This window comes from Nyctereutes procyonoides, unplaced genomic scaffold (assembly GCF_905146905.1).
Source record: "Nyctereutes procyonoides isolate TBG_1078 unplaced genomic scaffold, NYPRO_anot_genome, whole genome shotgun sequence".
Lineage (NCBI taxonomy): Eukaryota > Metazoa > Chordata > Mammalia > Carnivora > Canidae > Nyctereutes > Nyctereutes procyonoides.
Window position 1 is genome coordinate 2283993 of NW_026575042.1, and position 21826 is coordinate 2305818.

Genomic DNA, 21826 nt, shown 5'->3' on the forward strand with positions numbered 1-21826 from the left:
GAAATGCTTATCTATAAATCTGACAAAATATGTACAAGATCTAAATGAGTAAAATTACAAAAATGATGAATGAAATCAAAGAAGAATTAAATAAATAGATAAATAAATAGATAATTAAATAAATTAAATAAATAAATAAATATCCATCCCATGCCCATGGATAGGATGACTCAATATTGTCAAGATGTCAGTACTTTCCAACTTAATCTATAGGACAACAAATTGAATCTACAGATTCAGTACAATCCCAATCAAAACTCCAGTAAGTTATTTTATGGATATTGACAAACTCGAGTAAAAGACGCAGAATAGCCAACTCAATATTGAAGAACAAAGTTGGAAGAATGACACTACCTGACTTCAAGACTCACTATACAGCTATAGTTATCAAGACAGTGTGGTACTGGTAAAAGAATAGACAAATGGATCAATGGAACAGAATAAAGAGCCCAGAAATAGATCCACATAAATACAGCCAACTGATCTTTAGAGCAAAGATAATCTTTTCAACAAATGGTACTAAAACAACTGGACATCGACATGCAAATAAATTAATCCAGGTACAGACCTTATACCCTTCACAAAAATTTACTCAAAACGGGTCACAAACTTAAATATAAATCACAAAACTATAAAACTCCTAGAAAATAATATAGGAAAAAAAATCTAGATGACCTTGGGTATGTTGATGACTTTTAGATATAACACCAGAGGCAGGATCCATGAAAAAATAATTGAAAAAGAGTTGTTATCTCCATTTTGGTGTTTTGTCTTTATAGTAAATAAAAGTTTCTGAACAAAGAAAAAAATGGGCCAAAGACTTGGACACCTCATCAAGTAAGATATATAGATGGTAAATAATCAAAGGAAAAGATATATCATTAGCAAACTGCAAATTAAAACAACAACGAAATACTACTACACATCTATTAGAATATCCAAAGTCCAGAGCACTGACAACACTAAATGCTGATGAAGATGTAGAGCAAAATGAATTCTTACTGCTGGTGGGAATGCAAAATGGCACAGCCACTTTGGAGGACAGTATGGTAGTTTCTTACAAAACCAAACATACTTTCACCACATGATCACTCTCACACAATCACACTCCTTGGTATTTACTCAAATGAACTAAAAACTATGTTTACATAGAAACCTGCACACCAATGTTCATAGTAGCTTTATCCATAACTGCCAAAACTTGGGAGCAGTCAGGATTTTTTCAGTAGGTGAATGGATAAATAAACTGTAGTACATCCAGACAACGGAATATTATTTAGCACTAAAAAGAAAAGGTCATCAAGCCATGTAAGAAAAGATGTGGAAGAAGCTTCCAAAGCGATAGTAATTAGAACAGTATGATATTGACATAAAAACAGACATTTAGATTAACAGGACAGAATAGAGAGCCCCCAATAAATCTATGCATATATGGTTAATTAATTTATGACAAAGGAGCCAAGGGGAAAAGATAGTCTCTTCAAGAAATGGTGTTGGGAAAACTGGACAGCCATATACAAAAGAATGAAACTGAACCTCACATAGCACACACAAAAACTAATTCAAAATGGATTAAAGACTTGAACACAAGACCTAAAAGCATAAAACTCCTAGAAAAAGAAAAAGGTGGCCAGCTCTTTAACACAGGTCTTGGCAATGCTTTTTTGAATCCGAAACCAAAAGCAAAAGTAACTAAGCAAAAAGAAACAATTAGGACTACATCAAACTAAAAAGCTTTTGCACAGCAAAGGAAACCATCAACAAAATGAAAAAGCAACCTATTTATTGGGAGAAAATAACTGCAAAATCCAATAAGGGGCCAATATCCAAAATACATAAAGAACTTAACTCAGTAGCAAACAATCTGATTAAAAAATAGGCAGAAGGGTATTGGCTCAGAGGTTTAGCGCAGCCTTCAGCAGAGGGCCTGATCCTGGAGACCTGGAATCGAGTCCCATGTCAGGCTCCCTGCCTGTGTCTCTGCCTCCCTCTCACTCTCTCTGTGTCTCTCATGAATAAATAAATAAAATCTTAAAAAAAAAATAGAAGATTTGAATGGATATTTTTCTAAAGAAGACATACAGAATGGCCAACAGACATATGAAAAGATGCTCAACCTCATTATCAGGGAAATGCAAATGAAAACTACAATAAGATAATACTTCATATCTGTTAGGATGGTTACTACCAAAAAGACAAAAGAAATAACAAGGGTTGGTGAAGATGTGGAGAAAAGGAAACCCTTGTACACTGTTGGTGGGAATGTAAATTGGTGCAGCCGCTATGGAATACAGTATGGAGGTTCCTCAAAAAATTAAAGATTGAACTACCATATGATCCAACAATTCCTTCTGGGTATTTATCCAAAGAAAACAAAACCACTAATTCAAAAAGATGTATGCATCCTCATGTTCTTGCAGCATTATTCACAATAGCCAAGATATGGACACAACCAAAGTATCCATTGATGAATGAATACAGAAAATATGATACACACACACAATCGAATATTATTCAGCCATAAAAAAGAATGAAATCTTGCCATTTGCAACAATATAGATGGATCTCAGGGACAGTATGCTAAGTGAAATAAGTCAGACAAAGAAAGACAAATACTGCACAATCTCTCTTAAATGTGGGATCTAAAAACAAAACAAAACAAAACAAAACAAAACAAAAAACAAAAACAAAATGAAAAAACCCACCAAGCTTATAAATATAGAGAACAGATTGGTGGCTGCAAAAGGAGGGGTGTGAGTAGAGAAGAAATGGGTGAACTGTCTTTTTTTAGTTTAAATAAACTCAATATAGATTTTTTAAAAGTTTAAAAAAGATAAAGAAATGAGTCATCAAGCCACAAAAAGACATAGAGGAAACTTAAATGCAAATTACTAAGTGACAGGGTCACCTGGGTGGCTCAGTGGTTGAGCACCTGCCTTTGGCTCAGGGCATGATCCCGGGGTCCTGGGATTGAGTCCCATATCAGGCTCCCTGCAGGGAACCTGCTTCTCCCTCTACCTGTGTCTCTGCCTCTCTCTCTCTGTGTCTCTCATGAATAAATGAATAAAATCTTTAAAAAAATTACTAAGTGACAGAAGCCAATTTGCAAAGATTATATAATATATGATTCCAACTATACAATATTCTGGAAAAGGCAAAGCTATGGAAACAGTAAAAAGTTCAGTAGTTGCCAGGGGTTGGGGGAGAGAGGGATGAATAGGTGGAACAGAGGATTTTTAGGGCAGTGAAACTATTCTCTATACTACCACGGTTGATACGTAAAATACTTTTATCAAAACCCTAATAGAGGGATATACAACATCAAGAGTGAACCTTAATATAAGCTGTGGACTTTGGGTGATAATGATGTGTCAATTAGGTTCATGAATTCTAACAAATGTACCATGCAAGTATGGAAGACTGTGTGTATCAGGAACAAGGAGTATATTGGGAACTCTATATTTTGCTGTGAACCTAAAAGTGTTCTAAAAAGTTTATTTTTTAAAAAAATTCAAGCTTACAAAAATTAAAAAAAGAAGTCAAGCAGATAAAAGGGGGAAGAGATTTTTAATTACATGATCTTTTCCAATAATTTAGATTTTAGGAAAATCTTCAACTACAGTTGGTATCCATGTCAACTGACATAATGATTTAAAGAATCCTATGAGAAAAAAAAATCCTATAAGTAGTTCCTAAATAAGTCTTGAAATGCCACATTACTCACACAATAATCACCAGGTAAAAAACTCTTTCCCTCTATTATCAAGCTCTTAGCTTTCTCACTCTCCATTATTCCATTCTTCCAGAGATCTATTGAGCAACAGTCTCTTAAACCACTAGTTTCTAAAATCATATTCTGTTAAATCTTGAGCATTAAGTATGTTGAAAAAAATCTTCACATGAGGGTTGCCTGGGTGGCTTAGTTGGTTAAGGGTCCGGCTCTTGATTTCAGCTCAGGTCATGGTCCCAGGATCATGAGATCGAGCCCCATGTCAGGCTCTGTGCTGGGTGTGGAGCCTGCTTAAGAGTCTCTCTCTCTCTCTCCCTTTCCCCATACCCCAATCCCTCCACAAAAAATATTTTTATGATGTATTAATATACCTGAACCAAGATAATGTAATGAAGCATAACTGCCATTAATAGAATGATAGAATTATGTTTTTTAAGGCCAATCAAGAATAGCCTTTAAAAATGTACATATTCAGGGATCCCTGGGTGGCGCAGCGGTTTGGCGCCTGCCTTTGGCCCAGGGCGCGATCCTGGAGACCCGGGATCGAATCCCACGTCGGGCTCCCGGTGCATGGAGCCTGCTTCTCCATCTGCCTGTGTCTCTGCCTCTCTCTCCTTCTCTCTCTGTGACTGTCATAAATTAAAAAAAAAAAAATGTACATATTCAAACAACAATGGATACTTTATTTTCTGGTTGACTGATGTGGCAAGAGTCTCTGGGATGCAGAACGTGTTTAGAGGTATCTATTTAAATGTTTAAAAAGGTGATTTTAGGGAAGCCTGGGTGGCTCAGTGGTTGAGCACCTGCCTTCGCCTCAGGACATGATCGCGGGGTCCTGGGATCGAGTCCCACATTGGGCTTCTTGTGTGGAGCCTGCTTCTCCCTCTGCCTGTGTCTCTGCCTCTCTCTCTCTCTCTGTCTGTCATGAATAAATAAAATCTTAAAAAAAAAAGGTGATTTTATTTAACCATTCATCTTTAATTTTGTTTGAGACAAATACACAGATACAAGAAATACTCCTACCATTCTGAAGATTTCTGAGACCAAATGGAGATGCAATGAGGAAAAAGAACCATTTAGACTATCTAAAGGTTCAATGCAATCTATGATGGACTAAATTCTCACCAAATTATTTCTCAAGAAATAACCAAATAATCTAATCTTAGTTAAGACAGCACAGATACAAGGCTCAAAGCTTGCAAAAACAAACGAACAAACAAAAACAAACAAACAAACAAACAAAAAACTAGAGGGATATACATATGCAATCTGTAACTGGCTATTTCCAGGTAATAGGATATTAAGTGCTTTAATTTTTTTAATTTCCTAGTTTATTTACAATGAACATGTGACATCCGTTCTTAAAATTCTTTTTAAATTCAATGCTTTTAGCATTCAAATTAAATGAAGAACCTGAATATAACATGAAAGGGTGTGGTTCACTTGGTATTTAAAATAAGACCCTGGGATTGCTGGGTGGCTCCGCAGTTTAGTGCCTGCCTTTGGCCCAGAGCACAATCCTGCGGTCCCAGGATCGAGTCCCACGTCGAGCTCCCGGCATGGAGCCTGCTTCTCCCTCTGCTTGTGTCTCTGCCTCTCTCTCTCTCTCTCTCTCTCTATGTCTATCATGAATAAATAAATAAATAAATCTAAAAATAAATAAATAAGACCCTAACCCTGGAGCATCTGTCCAAAGACAGTCCCAGGCTGTAGTTCCAATTTAGCTCAAGAAGATATAGCTCAACACATAATGAAATTTCATTTTTTATATTAAAGTTTACTTATTTATTTTTTTAGGAATCTCTCTATCCAACGTGGGGCTCAAATTCATAACCCCGAGATCAAGAGTCACTCGCTCTTCTGACTGAGCCAGCCAGGCACCCCTTATTTTTCATATTATTTAGAAAATGTATGCCATTTAATGGCAAAGATACTAATAAATGAGCTAAAACTGCATAAAAAATGAGAAATACTTGAGAGGCATATGACCGTCCAAAAATATGGGTGGGAAACATGAAATACGCAGCCATGTTCTACCCAACATCCATTATTCAGCATAAAGTGATCCTAAAAGCACCCTTGAAAGCCAGAATTACCGAACAATGCAAAGCACCTTGGCCTACAATACCACAATGCAACCTGTTTTGTCTTTTGCAGCAGTATCTTAAAAAGACATAAAATCAAAATGTCTCCATCTGGTGAATAAGGTAGGTGATCCAAACAACATGCTCTACTATACATTGTCAAAAGCAAGACATCAAAACAAATACAATGCTGAAAAGAAACTGTTATATAACTGATTTGAAAAATATGTTTTGAAGTTTGAAAATTAAGGCACACTATAAAGACAATCAAAAAATTTGAAAAGAATTTAGGAAAGACTGTTTCAAATTTGATTCATAAAGAGTTTTACAGGCAGAGAGCCAAATTATACTAAACTTATATATCTAAACATTTATGAATAAGAATTGCTAGGAAAAGAAGCTCGTTTATCATAAAAAGCAGCTTTATAACTTCAGAGTTAGCTCAGAATTAGTCTCCAAAGAATCACCAAGAGCAAAATTGCAAAAATTATAGAGAATGCATCCTTAATGATTTTCAAACATGGAGCACGAAGTATGTTGTGCAGAGAATTGTGTGTGCGTGTGCAGAGAACTTATGCAGCTTGTTTCAGAACCATTTCTGTAAAAAATAATCAAAGCAAAAAAAAGTTTCTGTACTAACTTGAATTTATATAAATAAACAAGTTTCTGTACTTAAAGTACTGGTTTTCAGCTGTACAGAAAAATTATACATTCACTGTCCACTTTTTAAAAAAAGATTTATTTATTCATTTATTTATGATAGACATAGAGAGAGAGAGAGAGAGAGGCAGAGACACAGGAGGAGGGAGAAGCAGGCTCCATGCGGGAGCCCGACGTGGGTCTCCAGGATCGTGCCCTGGGCCGAAGGCAGGTGCTAAACCGCTGAGCCACCCAGGGATCCCCCGCTGTCCACTTTGTAATCATAAGGTAAAATTACTATTGTGCAGTGATTGACTAATAAAGGACATTAATACTCAGAAATGTGACAGTGGATTCTCCCAATGAAAATGAAATATTCCTAAATACAAGTCTGAACAGTAAACCATGTTTTCTAGATTTAGAGAGAACTTAAAATTGAAAAAGGCTATTACAAGTTAAGAGTTAGGTGTTTTTCTGCTTGCTTTTCTGGTGAGTAGGTGATTTCCTAAAAAGATTCCCAAGGGGGACACCTCAGTGGCTCAGTTCCTTAAGTGTCTGACTCTTGATTTAGGCTCAGGTCATGATCTTGGGGTCCTGGGATCCAGCCCTACATCAGTCTCTGTGCGCAGCGCTAAGTCTGCTGGTCCCCCTTTCTGCATCTCCCCCAGCTCCCTCTCTCTCTAATAAATAAGTAAAATCCTTTAAAAAAAAAAAAGGGAAAGAAAGTTCACATGGCAGTAGAATAAAAAGAATTAGCACGTAGGCACATGATAGCTACCTGATGAGGCAGCCACTAGCCACATGTGACTACTCCAAATTGAGACCTGTTTTAAGTGTAAAGTATGCTTTGCATTTTAAAGATTTAGTACAGAGAATGCAAAGTATCTCTCATTAATAATTTTTTATATTGATTAAATGTTGATTCAATGTATTAAAATTAATCTTACTTTGTTTCTTTTTGCTTTTTTTTTAAAGACTTTATTTATTCATGAGAGAGAGAGAGAGGAGAAAGGGAGAAAGAGAGAGAGAGAGAGAGAGAGAGAGAGGCAGAGACACAGGTAGAGGGAGAAGCAGGCTCCATGCGGGAACCCGACATGGGACTTGATCCCGGGTCTCCAGGATCAGACCCAGGGCAGAAGGCGGCACTAAACCTCTGAGCCACCTGGGCTGCCCATCTTTTTGTTTTATTTTTTATTTTTTTATTTATTTATGATAGTCACAGAGAGAGAGAGAGAGAGGCAGAGACACAGGCAGAGGGAGAAGCAGGCTCCATGCACCGGGAGCCCGATGTGGGATTCCATCCCGGGTCTCCAGGATCGCGCCCTGGGCTAAAGGCAGGCGCCAAACCGCTGCGCCACCCAGGGATCCCCTTTTTGCTTTTTTAAAAGTAAAACACAATCTGATTTTAATTGTTTTCTGCTGCTTACTACTACAAAATGTAAAATTACATCTGTGGTTCATACTATATTCCTACTGGACTGTGCTGTTCTAAGCCAGTTCAAGGCAAAAATGTTTTAAGTTAACATGCCACTGCCAGAGAGGGCAGTCTGTGGAAAGCAAGGTTGCCCTGAGATCTGTATTCAAATCTTGATTCTGGCACTTACCTGTGTGAGCAGTGGGGCAAGTTATTTCACCTTCCTGAGTGGGATTATTATTACTATTATTCAGTAAAGTTATTTCACCTTTCCTCATCTAGTAAATAATACAGATAGTTCAAAAGCTGTCTGTTCTGCTATAAAATAAGTTTCTTTAATGTGAATTAGCATATGTGCAATTGGTGAATAGGGAAAAGATGCTATGTCCTAAGCAGTTTATCCCAACACGTTAAAGGTTTGGAGTGATCAGAGGTGGTCTTTCTACAATTACAAAGGCCTCAGTCATATGCAATAGTTCCTTCTTTTGGCTTACAAACTGATGGCCAGTAGCTTCAAGTATCCCTTGCATTTTTCACAACATCAAGCACTATGAAAAGCTGTTAGTGCAGATGAAAAAGCTGGAGACTTCCACACGTCTTGTTTTAAGTAGTGTGGATTTTTTCTTCATGAACCCTGTTATTTTAGTGTCCTGTCCTGTAAGATATCAGGATTTCCAGGAATGTGTGTGTGATTACAGTAGAAACACCTATATAATATATACTGTCACCCCAATTGCCCTTTAATTCAAGATTTAAAAATGTTCATTAGCTGAGAGAATACTTGCAACTAATACTGTGGTATGGTCTGCTAGAGATAGAAGTAGTTTAGTCAGAAACTTTATTGTAGAAAATGCCAGTTTTGGGGATCCCTGGGTGGCGCTGTGGTTTGGCGCCTGCCTTTGGCCCAGGGCGCGATCCTGGAGACCCAGGATCGAGTCCCACATCGGGCTCCCAGTGCATGGAGCCTGCTTCTCCCTCTGCCTGTGTCTCTGCGCCTCTCTCTCTCTCTATCTCTCACTCTCTATGACTATCATAAATTTAAAAAAAATTTAAAAAAAAGAAAATGCCAGTTTTTTATTGACTTTTGTTTTTATCAAAAGGGAAGAATTGCAATTCTAATACTAGCAGTAAAGACTAACAAATTTAATACAAATGAAACAATAATAAATACAGATATCATTGTTTGTCCTTGATCTGGTGCTCACTGGACTAGACAGGAAGTTATATGCACTGTGTGTTTAAGAAAAAAATCTTGAGGGATCCCTGGGTGGCGCAGCGGTTTGGTGCCTGCCTTTGGCCCGGGGCGCGATCCTGGAGACCCGGGATCGAATCCCACGTCGGGCTCCCGGTGCATGGAGCCTGCTTCTCCCTCTGCCTCTGTCTCTGCCTCTCTGTCTCTCTCTGTGTGACTATCATGAATAAATAAATAAAATCTTTAAAAAAAAAAAAAAAGAAAAGAAAAAAATCTTGAAAGATGTATATAAAATCCTGGAAATATCCATTACAGACTATTTCTAAAAGTTAAAATGTACTCTAGAATATTGTAATTATTTTTTAGCTCTCTGGATATGGAATCCCACATTAGACTTTTGTACATGTTTTAAGGAGTATATGATGTGTAAAAGTAGGGGCTATCTGCCTCAGGATTTTTGTGAAACTTAGATATAATAATGTACATAAGGGATTCAGCCACATCTGGCAAATAGAAAATTCATGTAAGTGGCAACTATTATCATTATATTATTCAGGGTATACAAACTTGTGCAGAATTCCTTTTCCCCCTCCTAATAAGGCCTTACATATAGGTAGAACAGGTATTTAGACATCTAAAAACAAATTTCATAATTTGAAAACTCAGAATTATCATAAGGGTGTGTGAAAGTCTTAAAAAATACAGTGCAAGGCTACAAACAAGTCAAAAATTACAAATGAATGATTTAATTTAATAAACTTTAGGGAAAAAATCTATCAGAACAAATAAATACGGCTGTTTATTCTTGTTATTCAAAGACAAATTAGCACTTGCTAAGTAATAAAAACGTTTTCACGGTGGTATTTCTCTTCAAACAAAAAAACTTAAGTGAGTTTAATAAAACTATATTGTGCTGTGGGAACTGCATTTCTATTTTTTGGAACTGCACTTTTAAAGAATTAATAAAGCGGTTTTCTCAACTGAGAGGTGGATAACATGAGAGGAAAGAGAGCTTCTTTGCCTTCTGCGAACAATCTCTCCTTCCTGCCAATGGTGGCCAACTCATATTTCTACAGGAAAATGCCTGTATATATAAAAGATATTCATTTAATTCTGATATACAGTCAATGAAATTATTATTCTCAGATGATTGTTTCCTATTTCAAATCATTGGAAAAAAAAGTATTTTTTTTCTGGTTCTGCTGAAGAATCAGACAGGAAATGTGTGGTTTCCCTCTGGAGTCCGATGAGTTTTTAAAGTATTTCCAGTATGATCTCCTTGAAGAGTGGGCTGTGACCACTAGTGACAGGGAAAGCATGATGAGATCAGGATCCAGTTTTGGAAAGGTGGGGAGAAGAAACAAAAGAAGAAACAGGAAATAACCTTTAGGGCCTTAGTTGTCAAAGATGGAACATCATATCTGGGAACTTGTTAGAAATGCAAATTATCAGGCCTTGCCCCAGTCCTGCAGAATCAGAAACTGGGTGCAGTCCAGCAATCTGTTTTAACATGATTTTGGGATTCTGATGCACACTTAAGTTTTTACAGGATTAAAAATACTTCTTTAACAAACTTAGGAAATCTCTCTAGATACTCGATTGTACGTGGAAAAATCAAATAATTTTTAAGTTTTCCTTTAATAGTTCTTTTCTGTATGGTTTATCTACTTCTGAGCTTAAAAAAAAAAAAAAAACTGTAAGTGGAAACAAAGTTACACTTCAGCCCACAGGCAGGCATGGCTGCTTGCCTCTTCATGTGGTACAGTTTTTGGGTCAGTCCTTATCTCTTCAAGACCAAGAATCCAATTTCATCATTCTACCCAGAAATAAACAGGCCCCAGGGAAAGGAAAATAAAATCATAAGGGGCTTGACTGATAACTACAATGTCAACTTTTTAATTTACTATGAGAAATGTGATTGCTAACAAGACAAGAAGATTTAGATCTATGATTCTTTCCCTAATAGGACTGAACTAGTCATGAAAGTCAAATGAGTTTTAGTAGATAGAAAATCTGCTTCAGAGTACAGTTGGGTGCTCTCATTTGCTAGTGAGAAATAGCCTGAAAGCCTGGGGCACCAGGTCAAATTGCAGGGTTCTTGTCTCCAAATTTTTCCACAGCTGGTTTTTGCACATATTCCATGTAGCCTACTATTCTTCCATTTGGAAAAGGCTTGGCTTGGGCATGCTGTAAAATATCTAACTCTTCAAACTTGTGAGGCACTCTGGATCCTTAATATACTTAATTTATTAACAGGCATTTACCAAGTTCTTATGTACCAGGCTCTATGCAAAGTATTGGGAATTAAAAAAAAAAAAAAACCATTAAGACGATTCCACTTGTCCAAGAAGTTTAGGAAAAATAACCAAAGAAAGATAATTATAAAACATAGTAAATGAAATAATACAGCCATGCACTGTGTATTATGGGCAAATTCTCTGGTACTCCTAGACTGAAGGGCGGGTAGTTTGGAAGGTTTTCCAAGGAGATGGAGAACACTCCGGATGAAGGGGTTAGATATGGAAAGTCACAATTCATTTGCAAACCATTGTAAATGGCCACTGTCATCTATTAATTTTTTAAAAAATATTTTATTTATTTATGAGAGAGAGAGACAGAGACAGAGAGAGAGACAGAGGAAGAAGCTGGCTCCATGCAGGGAGCCCGACGTGGGACTCCAGGATGAGGCCCTGGGCTGAAGACGGCGCTAAACCGCTGAGCTACCCGGGCTGCCCACTGTCATCCATTTAATAGTGATGTTAGCTTTTATTTTGTTAAAATGAAAAATCCTGCTTTTAGCCTAAACTCCGTACTGAGGTATTAAATCTATGCAGTTTGAGGTCAAATCTAGTAGAAAGAGATATCTAATTTGGTGGAAAAGCCAAATTATGGGTTTTTTTTTTTAAAGTTTTGTTTACTCTGAAACAGAAGCAGTAAGTGTATGTTAAATAAAGGTCCTAGGATTGGTCTTTGGCCATTTGGCACAATTTTTACTTGAAAGTAACTGAACAAAGTTTAATATTCTCAGGTTACTCTCATTTAAACTGTGACTTATCTCAGTAACTATATTGTGAGGTTTTTAAGAGCAGTTTGCTCAAGGAGAAATAAAAGCAGACTATTTTTCATTGCTTTTGACTACTTCTCAGGGAAGCGAAAAAGGCAAAGCATGAAGTCCTACAAATAAATTAACAAACCATAGCAAGAGCAAAGTCCCTAGGTTCATTAGATTCCTTCCTAAATCTTTTGCTATGAGGTGTGAATCACAGCAATACGGTAAGGGCTTCGGGGAAACAGGACAGTCGGCAACAACCGTAAGTCGTCTGCGGGCTTTTCGTTTCAACACCAGGGACAGCAGATGCGGCGCGGCCGTCCCCAAGCCCGCCCGCCCGCCGTCCAGGCGGACTCTGCCCGGGGCAGCAGCCGAGGCCCTACGTCCCCGCCGCCCCGGACCGGGGAAAGGGCGCCCCGCCGCAGGCCTTGCGGACGCGCATGCGCACCGCGCGTCCCCGCCGCCCCACCTCCCCCGCAGGGCCCGGCGCTCCCACCCGCCCTCGTCCCGCTCCACAGGCTCCCGGCGTCCTACGGGGAGTGGTCGCCGGGCCCCCGCCCCCGAGGCCCCGGTCGCGCGCCGGCCGCGGCGGCTACAGAACTTGCGCCCTCATTGGCCGACGCGGGCCCGGCCCTGCTCCCCGCGCGCCTGCGCGCAGCCGGACGTGGGGGAACCCCCCAGCGGCCCCGGGCCCGCGCCCACAGCTGGGGCCAGGTGGCCGGGCTGCCGTCCTCGGTCGCCCGCTTACCGCCCGGCCGGGAGGGGGCTCCGGGCGTTTCCGCGGAAAGCTTCGGGAGATACGAACACGCACTCCGAGACGGGGCGAGCTAGGCCGGCGGGCGTCGGCAATGACCAGGCGGCAGGTGGCGCGGCCTGCCCGGAACCGAGCGGACAGGCCGGGGAGGAGGGCGGCCGAACGCGCGCTGGCGCGGGAGCTGAGGGGACGGCGCGGGGGGGTGGGGGGGGAGCGCGCATGCGCCGGGCGCCCGGGGAGGGGGCGAGCGGGCCCAGAGAGCTTAGTGGAGAGCGCCTGATATTACAGGTCCTCGTGGCATTCCTTACAGAAGTATAGCTAATTCTTAGACGTTTTCTCCAGTTTACTTTTTGACTTTGGTTCCTTCAGTATCTGGCTATCATCAAACGAGCATTGCCCCCACCCCTTTTAAAACAACGATTCATCTCGGGTTTTGGCTTTATTTTTGCTTTTGTAGCTTTGACCCTCGGAACAGCCATAAATGAAATGAGGCAAATGCAACAACCGCTCTTTCCCCTACCTTTTGGTACTGCTGACAGAGAAAAAACAAAACAAGACAAAACAAAAAACAAAAAAACCTCTTCTATTTGCTCCATCCCTAAGGACTCTTACTCTTGACTTAAAACAACTTGGTCACTCGTAATCCATTCCATTCAATCCCATTTTTTCCCCTAAAAGCTTAATTTACCATCTTTAGCATTTTAATATTTTTTCTTTTTCCATTTTAATCTTTTCAAATGCATCCTGGCCACCAGCACTAAACAGTCTCATCTTTTTCGAATTCCTTTCTTTGGTTTTCAAATTTCCATCTTTAGGAAGGACTAACTTATACGTGTCCACTTACATTTTTCACTTGTCCTCAAAGGCCCTCAAACCGATGGTAGTAATCTCCAAACTTAATCTATTTTCTAGGTGCTATTTAAGTTATGGCAGTTAAGAGTTACCCGATTTTTCATACTAGAGAATTGAGCATGTTTAAGTCGTTGCATTACTTCCCATATCCCATTCCCAATAGTGTTCATTTCACGTCTCATCATATGGTAATTGGCATTATGGTAATTTTTGCTACGTGCTAGGAATTAACTTTTTTTAGTCTTGAGAGTGTATGGACTTAATCCAGTGATGCTATTATCCTGTTTGAGAACTTTAAGAAATACTTTAGTTCTCCTAGTCATGACTTTTTTATTACTCACCTTATTCAGGGTTTTTCTCTAAATGATTTAAGATTATGGTTTAAAATATCAAATCAAGGATTGAGAATGATCACCTTGGAAAATTACTGTGCTAAAGATCTGAAGGAAGACTTCAGAAAAGGAGTTTTAACTTCCTAAGGTAGTTAGGAACAGTCCTTGTTAGAGTATTTAGGTAGTGGTGTATGTTTAAAATACTGTTTTCTTTAGTCATACTTAATGTAACAAACTACAAATTTTCAAAATATGTACATTCTAAGATACAGTTATTCAGAGAGTAATTTAAAATTTTTTGGTATAACTCAAGTTGCTCTCGAATCTTGGTGTTTGAATCATTTTTGAATAGTATTTACTATTCTAGATTACATATGCAGAATAGGATTTAGCCTCTGTACTGTGTATACACTAAACTTATTTCATACCCCTAAAGGTTTATCTGAAAACTCCAGTTACTTTCCCTTTTATGTCTCCCTCTTATTAAATGCTGCAAAACATTGTGATTTTCCACTGTTTGGATTTCAGAATAAATAGGGGTTTACCATACTTAGGTTTACGTAAGTTAAAGAGAAGTTAAAAAGTAATTTGAATTCAAATTGAATGGTTATCCAGTATGGATAACCATCTGCATCCTTTAACCCCAATTTTTAGTTTGGAAACTATTAACTTAGTATAAAACAATAAAGGGCGAAAGGAGAATATAGTGAAAACTGTCTTTATTGCCTTTTATTTTCAACAATGATTACTTGAACTTAAAAAAAAAAAAAGCCTTTATTAACTAATGGTTACTGAAAAGCCAAACCTTTCCAGCCCACTTCATATTCTCCTTCAACCATTTCAGGGCAGAACAATGTTCCAAACTATAAACCTGTTCCTTATTAACATTGACAGTCATATGCTTAATGAAGAGCTTTGGATCCGATATACGAGCAGCCATAATTAACCTTTCCACTGCAGCTTGATAATCATCCTTGCTCCAAGATTTGTTTTCTTCACATCTACAAAGTGAACACCTTACAAAGTCAGAAACTATAGTTTCTTCAAAAGACAGTCATTTACATTTACTGGTACTAAGATTTGAGTTTTTTTTACTGTATTCTTCTAATAGTGGCTTTCAAATTTTTTTGAACATGACACACAGTTTATACTGTGACCCAGTATATACCCTCATACATAGATGGAAAAGTTTCAGAAAATACTTACGCTTATGACAATGTACTCTATTTTCTACTCTCTTTTATTTACTTATTTTAATAATATGGTTGCAGAGGTGCCTCCATGGCACAGTTGGTTAAGGTTCCAACTCTTAGTTTCTGTTTCAGGCCCTGATCTCAGGGTCATGAGATTGAGGCAATGAGTCTACTTAAAACTTTCAGCAATGAGTCTACTTAAAACTTTCTCTCCCTCTCCCTTTGCCCTTCCCCCATGCATGCTTTTTTCCTCTTTCAAATACATACATACAACTTAAAAAAAAATAATGTGGTTGTAATACCCTAAACTGATTTCACCACACAAATGCACTACAACCCATAGTTTGAAAAACACTGATCTAGAACACGGCTAATAGCCTCTCTCTGTATCTTGAAAGTTGATAATTGCATAACTCTTCATTGTAATGTACACCAAGAATACAAAATTTAATTAAATTTGGAGTTACTAACGGTCATATTTTTTACCTTGATATTTGCTATTTTTAATTATAAGCATATACTTAACAGCTAACATTTGGTAACAGAATTGTAGTTATATATCTTTACCAAATTTCCAGTTATTTTTAGTCTTGATTTAAGATTCTTCACTAAGTGCTAGAATTTACTTTTCTAATAACTCTTCTACCAGTCTCCAAATTTCATAAAATTCATAAAATTCTTATGACTATTTATCCTAAGGGACAGGGAGTGAGAAGTATTTAAAATAGAGATGTGGCTGTTATATTAGGCATCAGTTGTTTTGTATTCACTGCATCCTGCTCTTGGCACCTGTAGGGCCCAAGAGCAAGGCGCAAGAATGAGCCTACTTGCATTAATACCTTAGTGTGGTACATGGAGTGGTGGCAGTGAGGACTTCAACTTGGTCACACCAAGTTGAACAAATGGTTACAGAGAAGAAGGATTGGTCAGGTGCCTTCTACTACACTCTGGCTTAGAGAGTGGTGCCTAGAAGCTAGTAGATTGGGCTTATGCCAACTAGGTGCAGGTTTTTCAGTATAAAGAGGAATAAAATTCTGAGAGAGGTGAGTGTACCAAGGCAGGTCTTAGTATGATGATAATAATAGAGAAAATCATATTGTTTGTGACAAAGTTAAAGATTTAGGCATTTCACTAGTTATGCACTGAAGTCACAAACACCCACCAAATTCAAAATGAATAAAAAGGTTGATACATGTGGGTAATGGGAAGCTAAAAGAAAACCAAACCCTTCTTGGGTTGGGGAGCCCAAATGCCTCATGCCACTTGTAGTGTACAGTAAACATGGAAGCCCTCAGCAAAGAATAGAGCTATAACAAAAAAGCTCATTTTAGTCAGTTTAAAAAATTGTGGACCTAAAATACATTATATCCTGAGGTGCCTGGGGTGGCCCAGTCGATTAAGTGTCCAACTCTTGATCTCAGCTCAGGTCTTGATCTCAGGTTTGTTGAGTTCAAGCCCAGTGTGGTATCTACTTAAAAAATTATTTTCTAATTTTCCTCCCCTTTAGTATGGGCTAGATACAAATGACTTGCTATCACATATGGAATTAAGCAGAAATGACAATGTATAAGCTTAGACTAGGTTATTAGATGATAATTCTTCCTGGGTCTCTGCATTTCTAGAAGTTTTGAGAGCAGAGACACTGACTCTTTTATTCTGCATTTCAAGGATGTTTAGATAGTGAACCACCTTGAAAGACAAAGATAGGTTCTCTTGGAGCAAAGGGCAGGTTTGCTTATAGCCTTATAAGATGGAGATGGTGTTTCCCTGCAGAGCAACAGGGCAGGCAAGCTTATCATTCATCATAATAGATTTAGGTCCCCTAAAGTTCAAGATTACTCTTCTGTAACAGAACCCAGTGCATGTGCAGGTATCCAACTGGGCCCATCTGGGACTTGGGAGCAAAAAAAGAGATACAAATATGCAGATAATCATGATGCTTGCTGTACCATAATTGATAACATCTTCTAATGCAAGAGGTCTTGCATCTTATGCTGGGATCCAGGTAACTATGTCAGACACCAGTAAACTGAAGCAAAATTCTTGTTAAGAAACTCTAAAACAGGAGACCCATGAGATCTGTATTAGTTTCCTGGATAGGATGATAAGAAATTGGAGTAGTATAAGCCTAAATTCTGGGACTTTGAACAAAATTATTTGAAGAGATACCAGTCTGGTCCAAGAGCTCCATTATAGTATTATGCATTTGTAACATTTTAAAATGTTAAATTTAAAATGTTAAAATAGCATTTAAAATGTTATGTAAAACATACAAATGTTAGAAACTTGGCTGATGGCTTTATTTTTCAACAAAATACTTTATGGAACCAAATAAACTATCACATGTTTCCCTTTCAGACCTGATTCTTAGATCTTTTGTGTTGATCAAAAAGATACATAACTTTTAGATAACTATCTAAAAACTATCTGTACACATGAAAAGACTGATACTTAAAGAGGATCCATCTCTTTGAACATCTGACGGCATCTTTGAAGTTGTAAACAAACGTGTTTTTATTAACTCCTATGAGCTTGTCTGGTTTTAAGTCTCAAGTCAAATCCTTTCTCAATTTAAATGTTGCCAAAGTTTGTAAAGAGATATATACACAAGTGTATACACACACACACATATATATAAATGTTTGTATATATATATAATATGCATAAAATATATACAATATATATTATAAAATATATATAAACATTTACATTCTAGGGCCGGTGTAGGGAACCATGATCTGCTTTTAGTATGTGCTTAAAAGTTATGATCAACCAACCTTTTCAAAACTATCTGCAGTATCTGTGTAGAAGTTCCAGGACTCTGAATACTACTAGCATTAGATACCAGGAAGATTTCAATAGCTAAAAGCATTTCAATCTCAGATAAATAAGAAGGAATCAGCAGAATTTTTCTATATAAATTTCCCTCCAACGGTGGGTAGCAACCCAATGAAAGAGCACCTGGAAATCAAATAATAGATCAAACTTTACTAAAACCTCAACAGGTAAAAAGCTAGACTTCCAAAATAGTCACACATGATAATTACTTACATTACAGAATGATTCTTCACATCAGCACGTTTATTATATAAATTATATGGTGGTGAGCTTATCCAAGTATATTCGATATTATTCTTTGTGAAATACTTGTCAATTAAATATGAAGAAATACATTTTTAAAACTCTCCTAAAAATGACTTTTAAGCCTTATTGTAATAACTGCCCATTTATTTCAAGCCATAGTCAACACAACATAATTTCAGAATAACTAAAAAACCAGAATAGCAACTTGGATTTTGTTTTAATGGGATCTGGTCTAAAAGCAACTACATAGATTTGTAATTATTGCCTATCCTGAATTATGAATCCAAAATGTAGGAAAAAATAGAAATTATAATTTGCAGACTTTTCTGTCACACAGATATTTTACTATTTTTGAGCACTTATTTATAGTCCTGTTACAGTTTGTGTAATAAACATTTACTGTTCCTACTCTGTTCGGCATTGGGCTAAGCACTATTTAGATATAAAAATAAATAAAATACATGTCTTTCTTATAGGTGCTCACTATTGTAGGTGCTTACCAAATCATGTTCTAAAAATTTTACTTTCAAGGAAAGAGATAATAATTTTTCAACTGTTTAGATGCTTATTACAAATGATTTATAGGGAAATCCCCTTAAGTCCTAAGACCTCCAAGCTGTATATAGACAATATTATACTGTCATGTTTTACTGAAACCAATTTAAATCTGTATGTAAACTTTGTTTAAAATGTTTTTAGTTTCTTTAAGAATTAATCTAATGTGGATGTTGATGGTTAATCACTGAGGACCTATTCAGTGCCAGGAACCTGTGTTAAACATAAACACATAGGTTTTACCTAATTTTAACTGACAGCTTACTACTACCTCTGAAATCAGGTACAGTGACTCCCATATTATAGGTGACGGGGCTTCGGGGATTACCCCAACCTTGTGACTCCAGATTTTGGATTCCTAAATACTAGTCAGCCCCACCTCCCTAGGTCACTTCCAGGACTAACACACCTATCGACTCATTAACTTTCCTAGCTATTGATAGATAGAATTTACATACATTCTTCTTTTAATTACTGATCAGAAGAGGAAAACAAAAAATAAACTGAATAGAAATTTGGCAACATTACTTTTTTCCCCTAAAAGCAAATATGAAAAGAAAAATACTCCCGTTTGGTTTTAGGGGGAAAAACATTAACAGAAAGACACACTAATATCTCCCTTCCTGACTTTTCAGCTCTGAGAGAATTTTTAGGTCTAGGGAGAAAAAATCAGGAGCATCAGGAAGGCAACTTTACTGTCTGTGGACAGTTTCCTTCTGATTAGTTTGAAAACAAAAAGCAAAGCAAAGCCATAAAGAAAGCGAAAGATAGTTCACAGAGTGGAAAACCACCCCTGAAATTCATGTATGTGACATGAGACTTGCAAGGAGAGTATATATGTATCTATATGTGTATTATGTGTATATGTATATATATGTGTAATCTTACAGCTCAAAGAAACCCAATTAAAAAATGTACAAAGAAAAAAATGGGTAAAGGATTTAACAGACATTTCTCCACAGAAGATACAGAAACGGCCAGTAAGCACATGAAAGGGTGTTCAACATCATTAGTCATTAGAATCATGCAAAATCAAAACCACAATGATTGACTGTATATCTACCAAGAAAGCTAAAATAAAAAACAGTGTAGTAAGTGTTGGTGAGGATGTGAAGAAACTGAAAATCTCAAATTTGGGTGGTGGGTATATAAATATAAAATGATGTAGCTTCTTTGAGAAAACAAATTGGCAGTTTCTCAAAATGCTAAAAACAGAGTTATCATATGAGCCAATAATCCTGCTCCCAAAAGAAATAAAAATAGATGTCCACACAAAAACTTATATGTGAATGTTTGCAGCAGTGTTACTCATAATAACCAAAAAGTGGAAACATCTCAAATGTCCATCAAAGAATGGATGGCGGAGTATTACTCAATAAAAAGGAATGAAGTATTGATACATGTTACAACATATTATGCTAAGAACCTAGTCATAAAAAACTACATACTGAATTATTTCATTTACATGAAATGCTCAGAATATGCAAATCCACACAAATAGAGTGGATTAATTGTTGCCTTGGGCTGGGTCAGTAAGAGGCATCTGGGGAATGCTAATATGTTTAGGATTTCTTCTGGAGGTGCTGAAGATGTTCTAAAATTAGATTGTGGGGGAGGGGCAAGATGGCAGAAGAGTACAGGTCCTCAACTCACCTGGTCCCTAAAATTAGATTGTGGTGATGGCTGCACAATTCTGTGAATATAATAAAAACTAATACACTAATCTACTTTAAATGGGTGAATTTTATGGCATGTGAAGTTATTTCAATAAAGCTGCATAAAATATATTTTTTAAAAAAGCAAAACAAAGGCATTGGCACCACAGTCTTAACAGTGCCTTCATGAAAAAGCCATATCCCCAGAATCATGCACTACTAGGGTGATTATAAGGCACTCAAAGGCTTTCCTAGAATGTTAACTATGCGTGTAGATAAATCTAAAGAAAGAAAAAAAAAAAAATCTAAAGAGATACCAATGATATTTTAAATGTCAACATCATCAGGAAATAAGATGTTCTAAAGACTGATCAGTAATTGTAAATTATTCATTTCATTCTATAACTCAGGTACATTAAAAAAACCGAAAATACTGTCCTATATTTCACCTGCATAAGTCTCAGAAGTTCACTGCATATGAAACTAGGCACAGATGAGTTTAGATAAGAGAAAAAGTGCTAGTAAAAAAGGTACTGAATTGTACCTTGGCATGAATTGTTTTAACACTACTGAAAAAGAAAAACTCTCAAAATAAATTATGATTAGGGCTGGAAGAATTTGGTGGAATAGGGAATGACTACTAACGGATATGAGGTTTCTTTTTGGCATGAAAATGTTCTAACTATGAATATCTTACCACCACTGTAAATGGGTGAACTATCATGGTTTTTAGTTATATCTCAAAAAAGCTGTTAATAAAAAATTTTACGGGGATGCCTGGGTGGCTCAGAGGTTAAACGTCTGCCTTTCGCCCAGGGCGTGATCCTGGAGTCCTGGGATTGAGTCCCACATCGGGCTCCCTGCATGGAGCCTACTTCTCTCTCTCCTTATGTCTCTGTCTCTCTGTATGTCTCTCATGAATAAATAAATAAAATCTTCAAAACATTTTTTACAAATGATTAAGCTTAGCTGCTTTCATATAGAATCTTATTTCCAACTAACAAATAGAGATTCATAGAAATCTCATTTAAATGTTTCCAAGTTTAGGTTTTGTTCCTGTGGCATATAAAACACCTTCTAATGTCATGTTCCCCAAACTGCACAGTTATTTGGAAAATAAAGAATCCCATAAACATGGATTCTAAAAAGTAAAATTAAGAAGTAATATCAAACAGTACATATATACTTTCTAGTATACGTGTAATTTCTAGTAATCTGCAGGGAAATAATATAAGGGTTGAAACATAACCACAAAATTGAAGTGAGGTGTTTATGAAAAAACAATTCTACCTT

The 21826-nt window shown here is 37.3% G+C and overlaps 2 protein-coding genes across 5 annotated transcripts in view; both read right to left on the bottom strand.

The window, feature by feature from the left end:
- Positions 1 to 13040, bottom strand: part of TCAIM (T cell activation inhibitor, mitochondrial) — a 55957-nt gene extending 42917 nt beyond the window's left edge. For 3 of the 4 annotated variants that reach the window (XM_055321665.1, XM_055321663.1, XM_055321666.1), the window contains exon 1: positions 12857 to 13040. The gene's annotated coding sequence lies outside the window, so the exon portion shown is untranslated. The remainder of the gene's footprint in view (positions 1 to 12856) is intronic. The other variant, XM_055321664.1, reaches the window with a different exon arrangement.
- A 1787-nt stretch (positions 13041 to 14827) lies between these two features.
- Positions 14828 to 21826, bottom strand: part of TOPAZ1 (testis and ovary specific TOPAZ 1) — a 76211-nt gene continuing 69212 nt past the window's right edge. Inside the window, 2 exon segments of the mRNA XM_055321667.1 lie at positions 14828 to 15047; positions 18017 to 18200. Coding sequence (XP_055177642.1) covers positions 14828 to 15047; positions 18017 to 18200 — 404 coding nt within the window.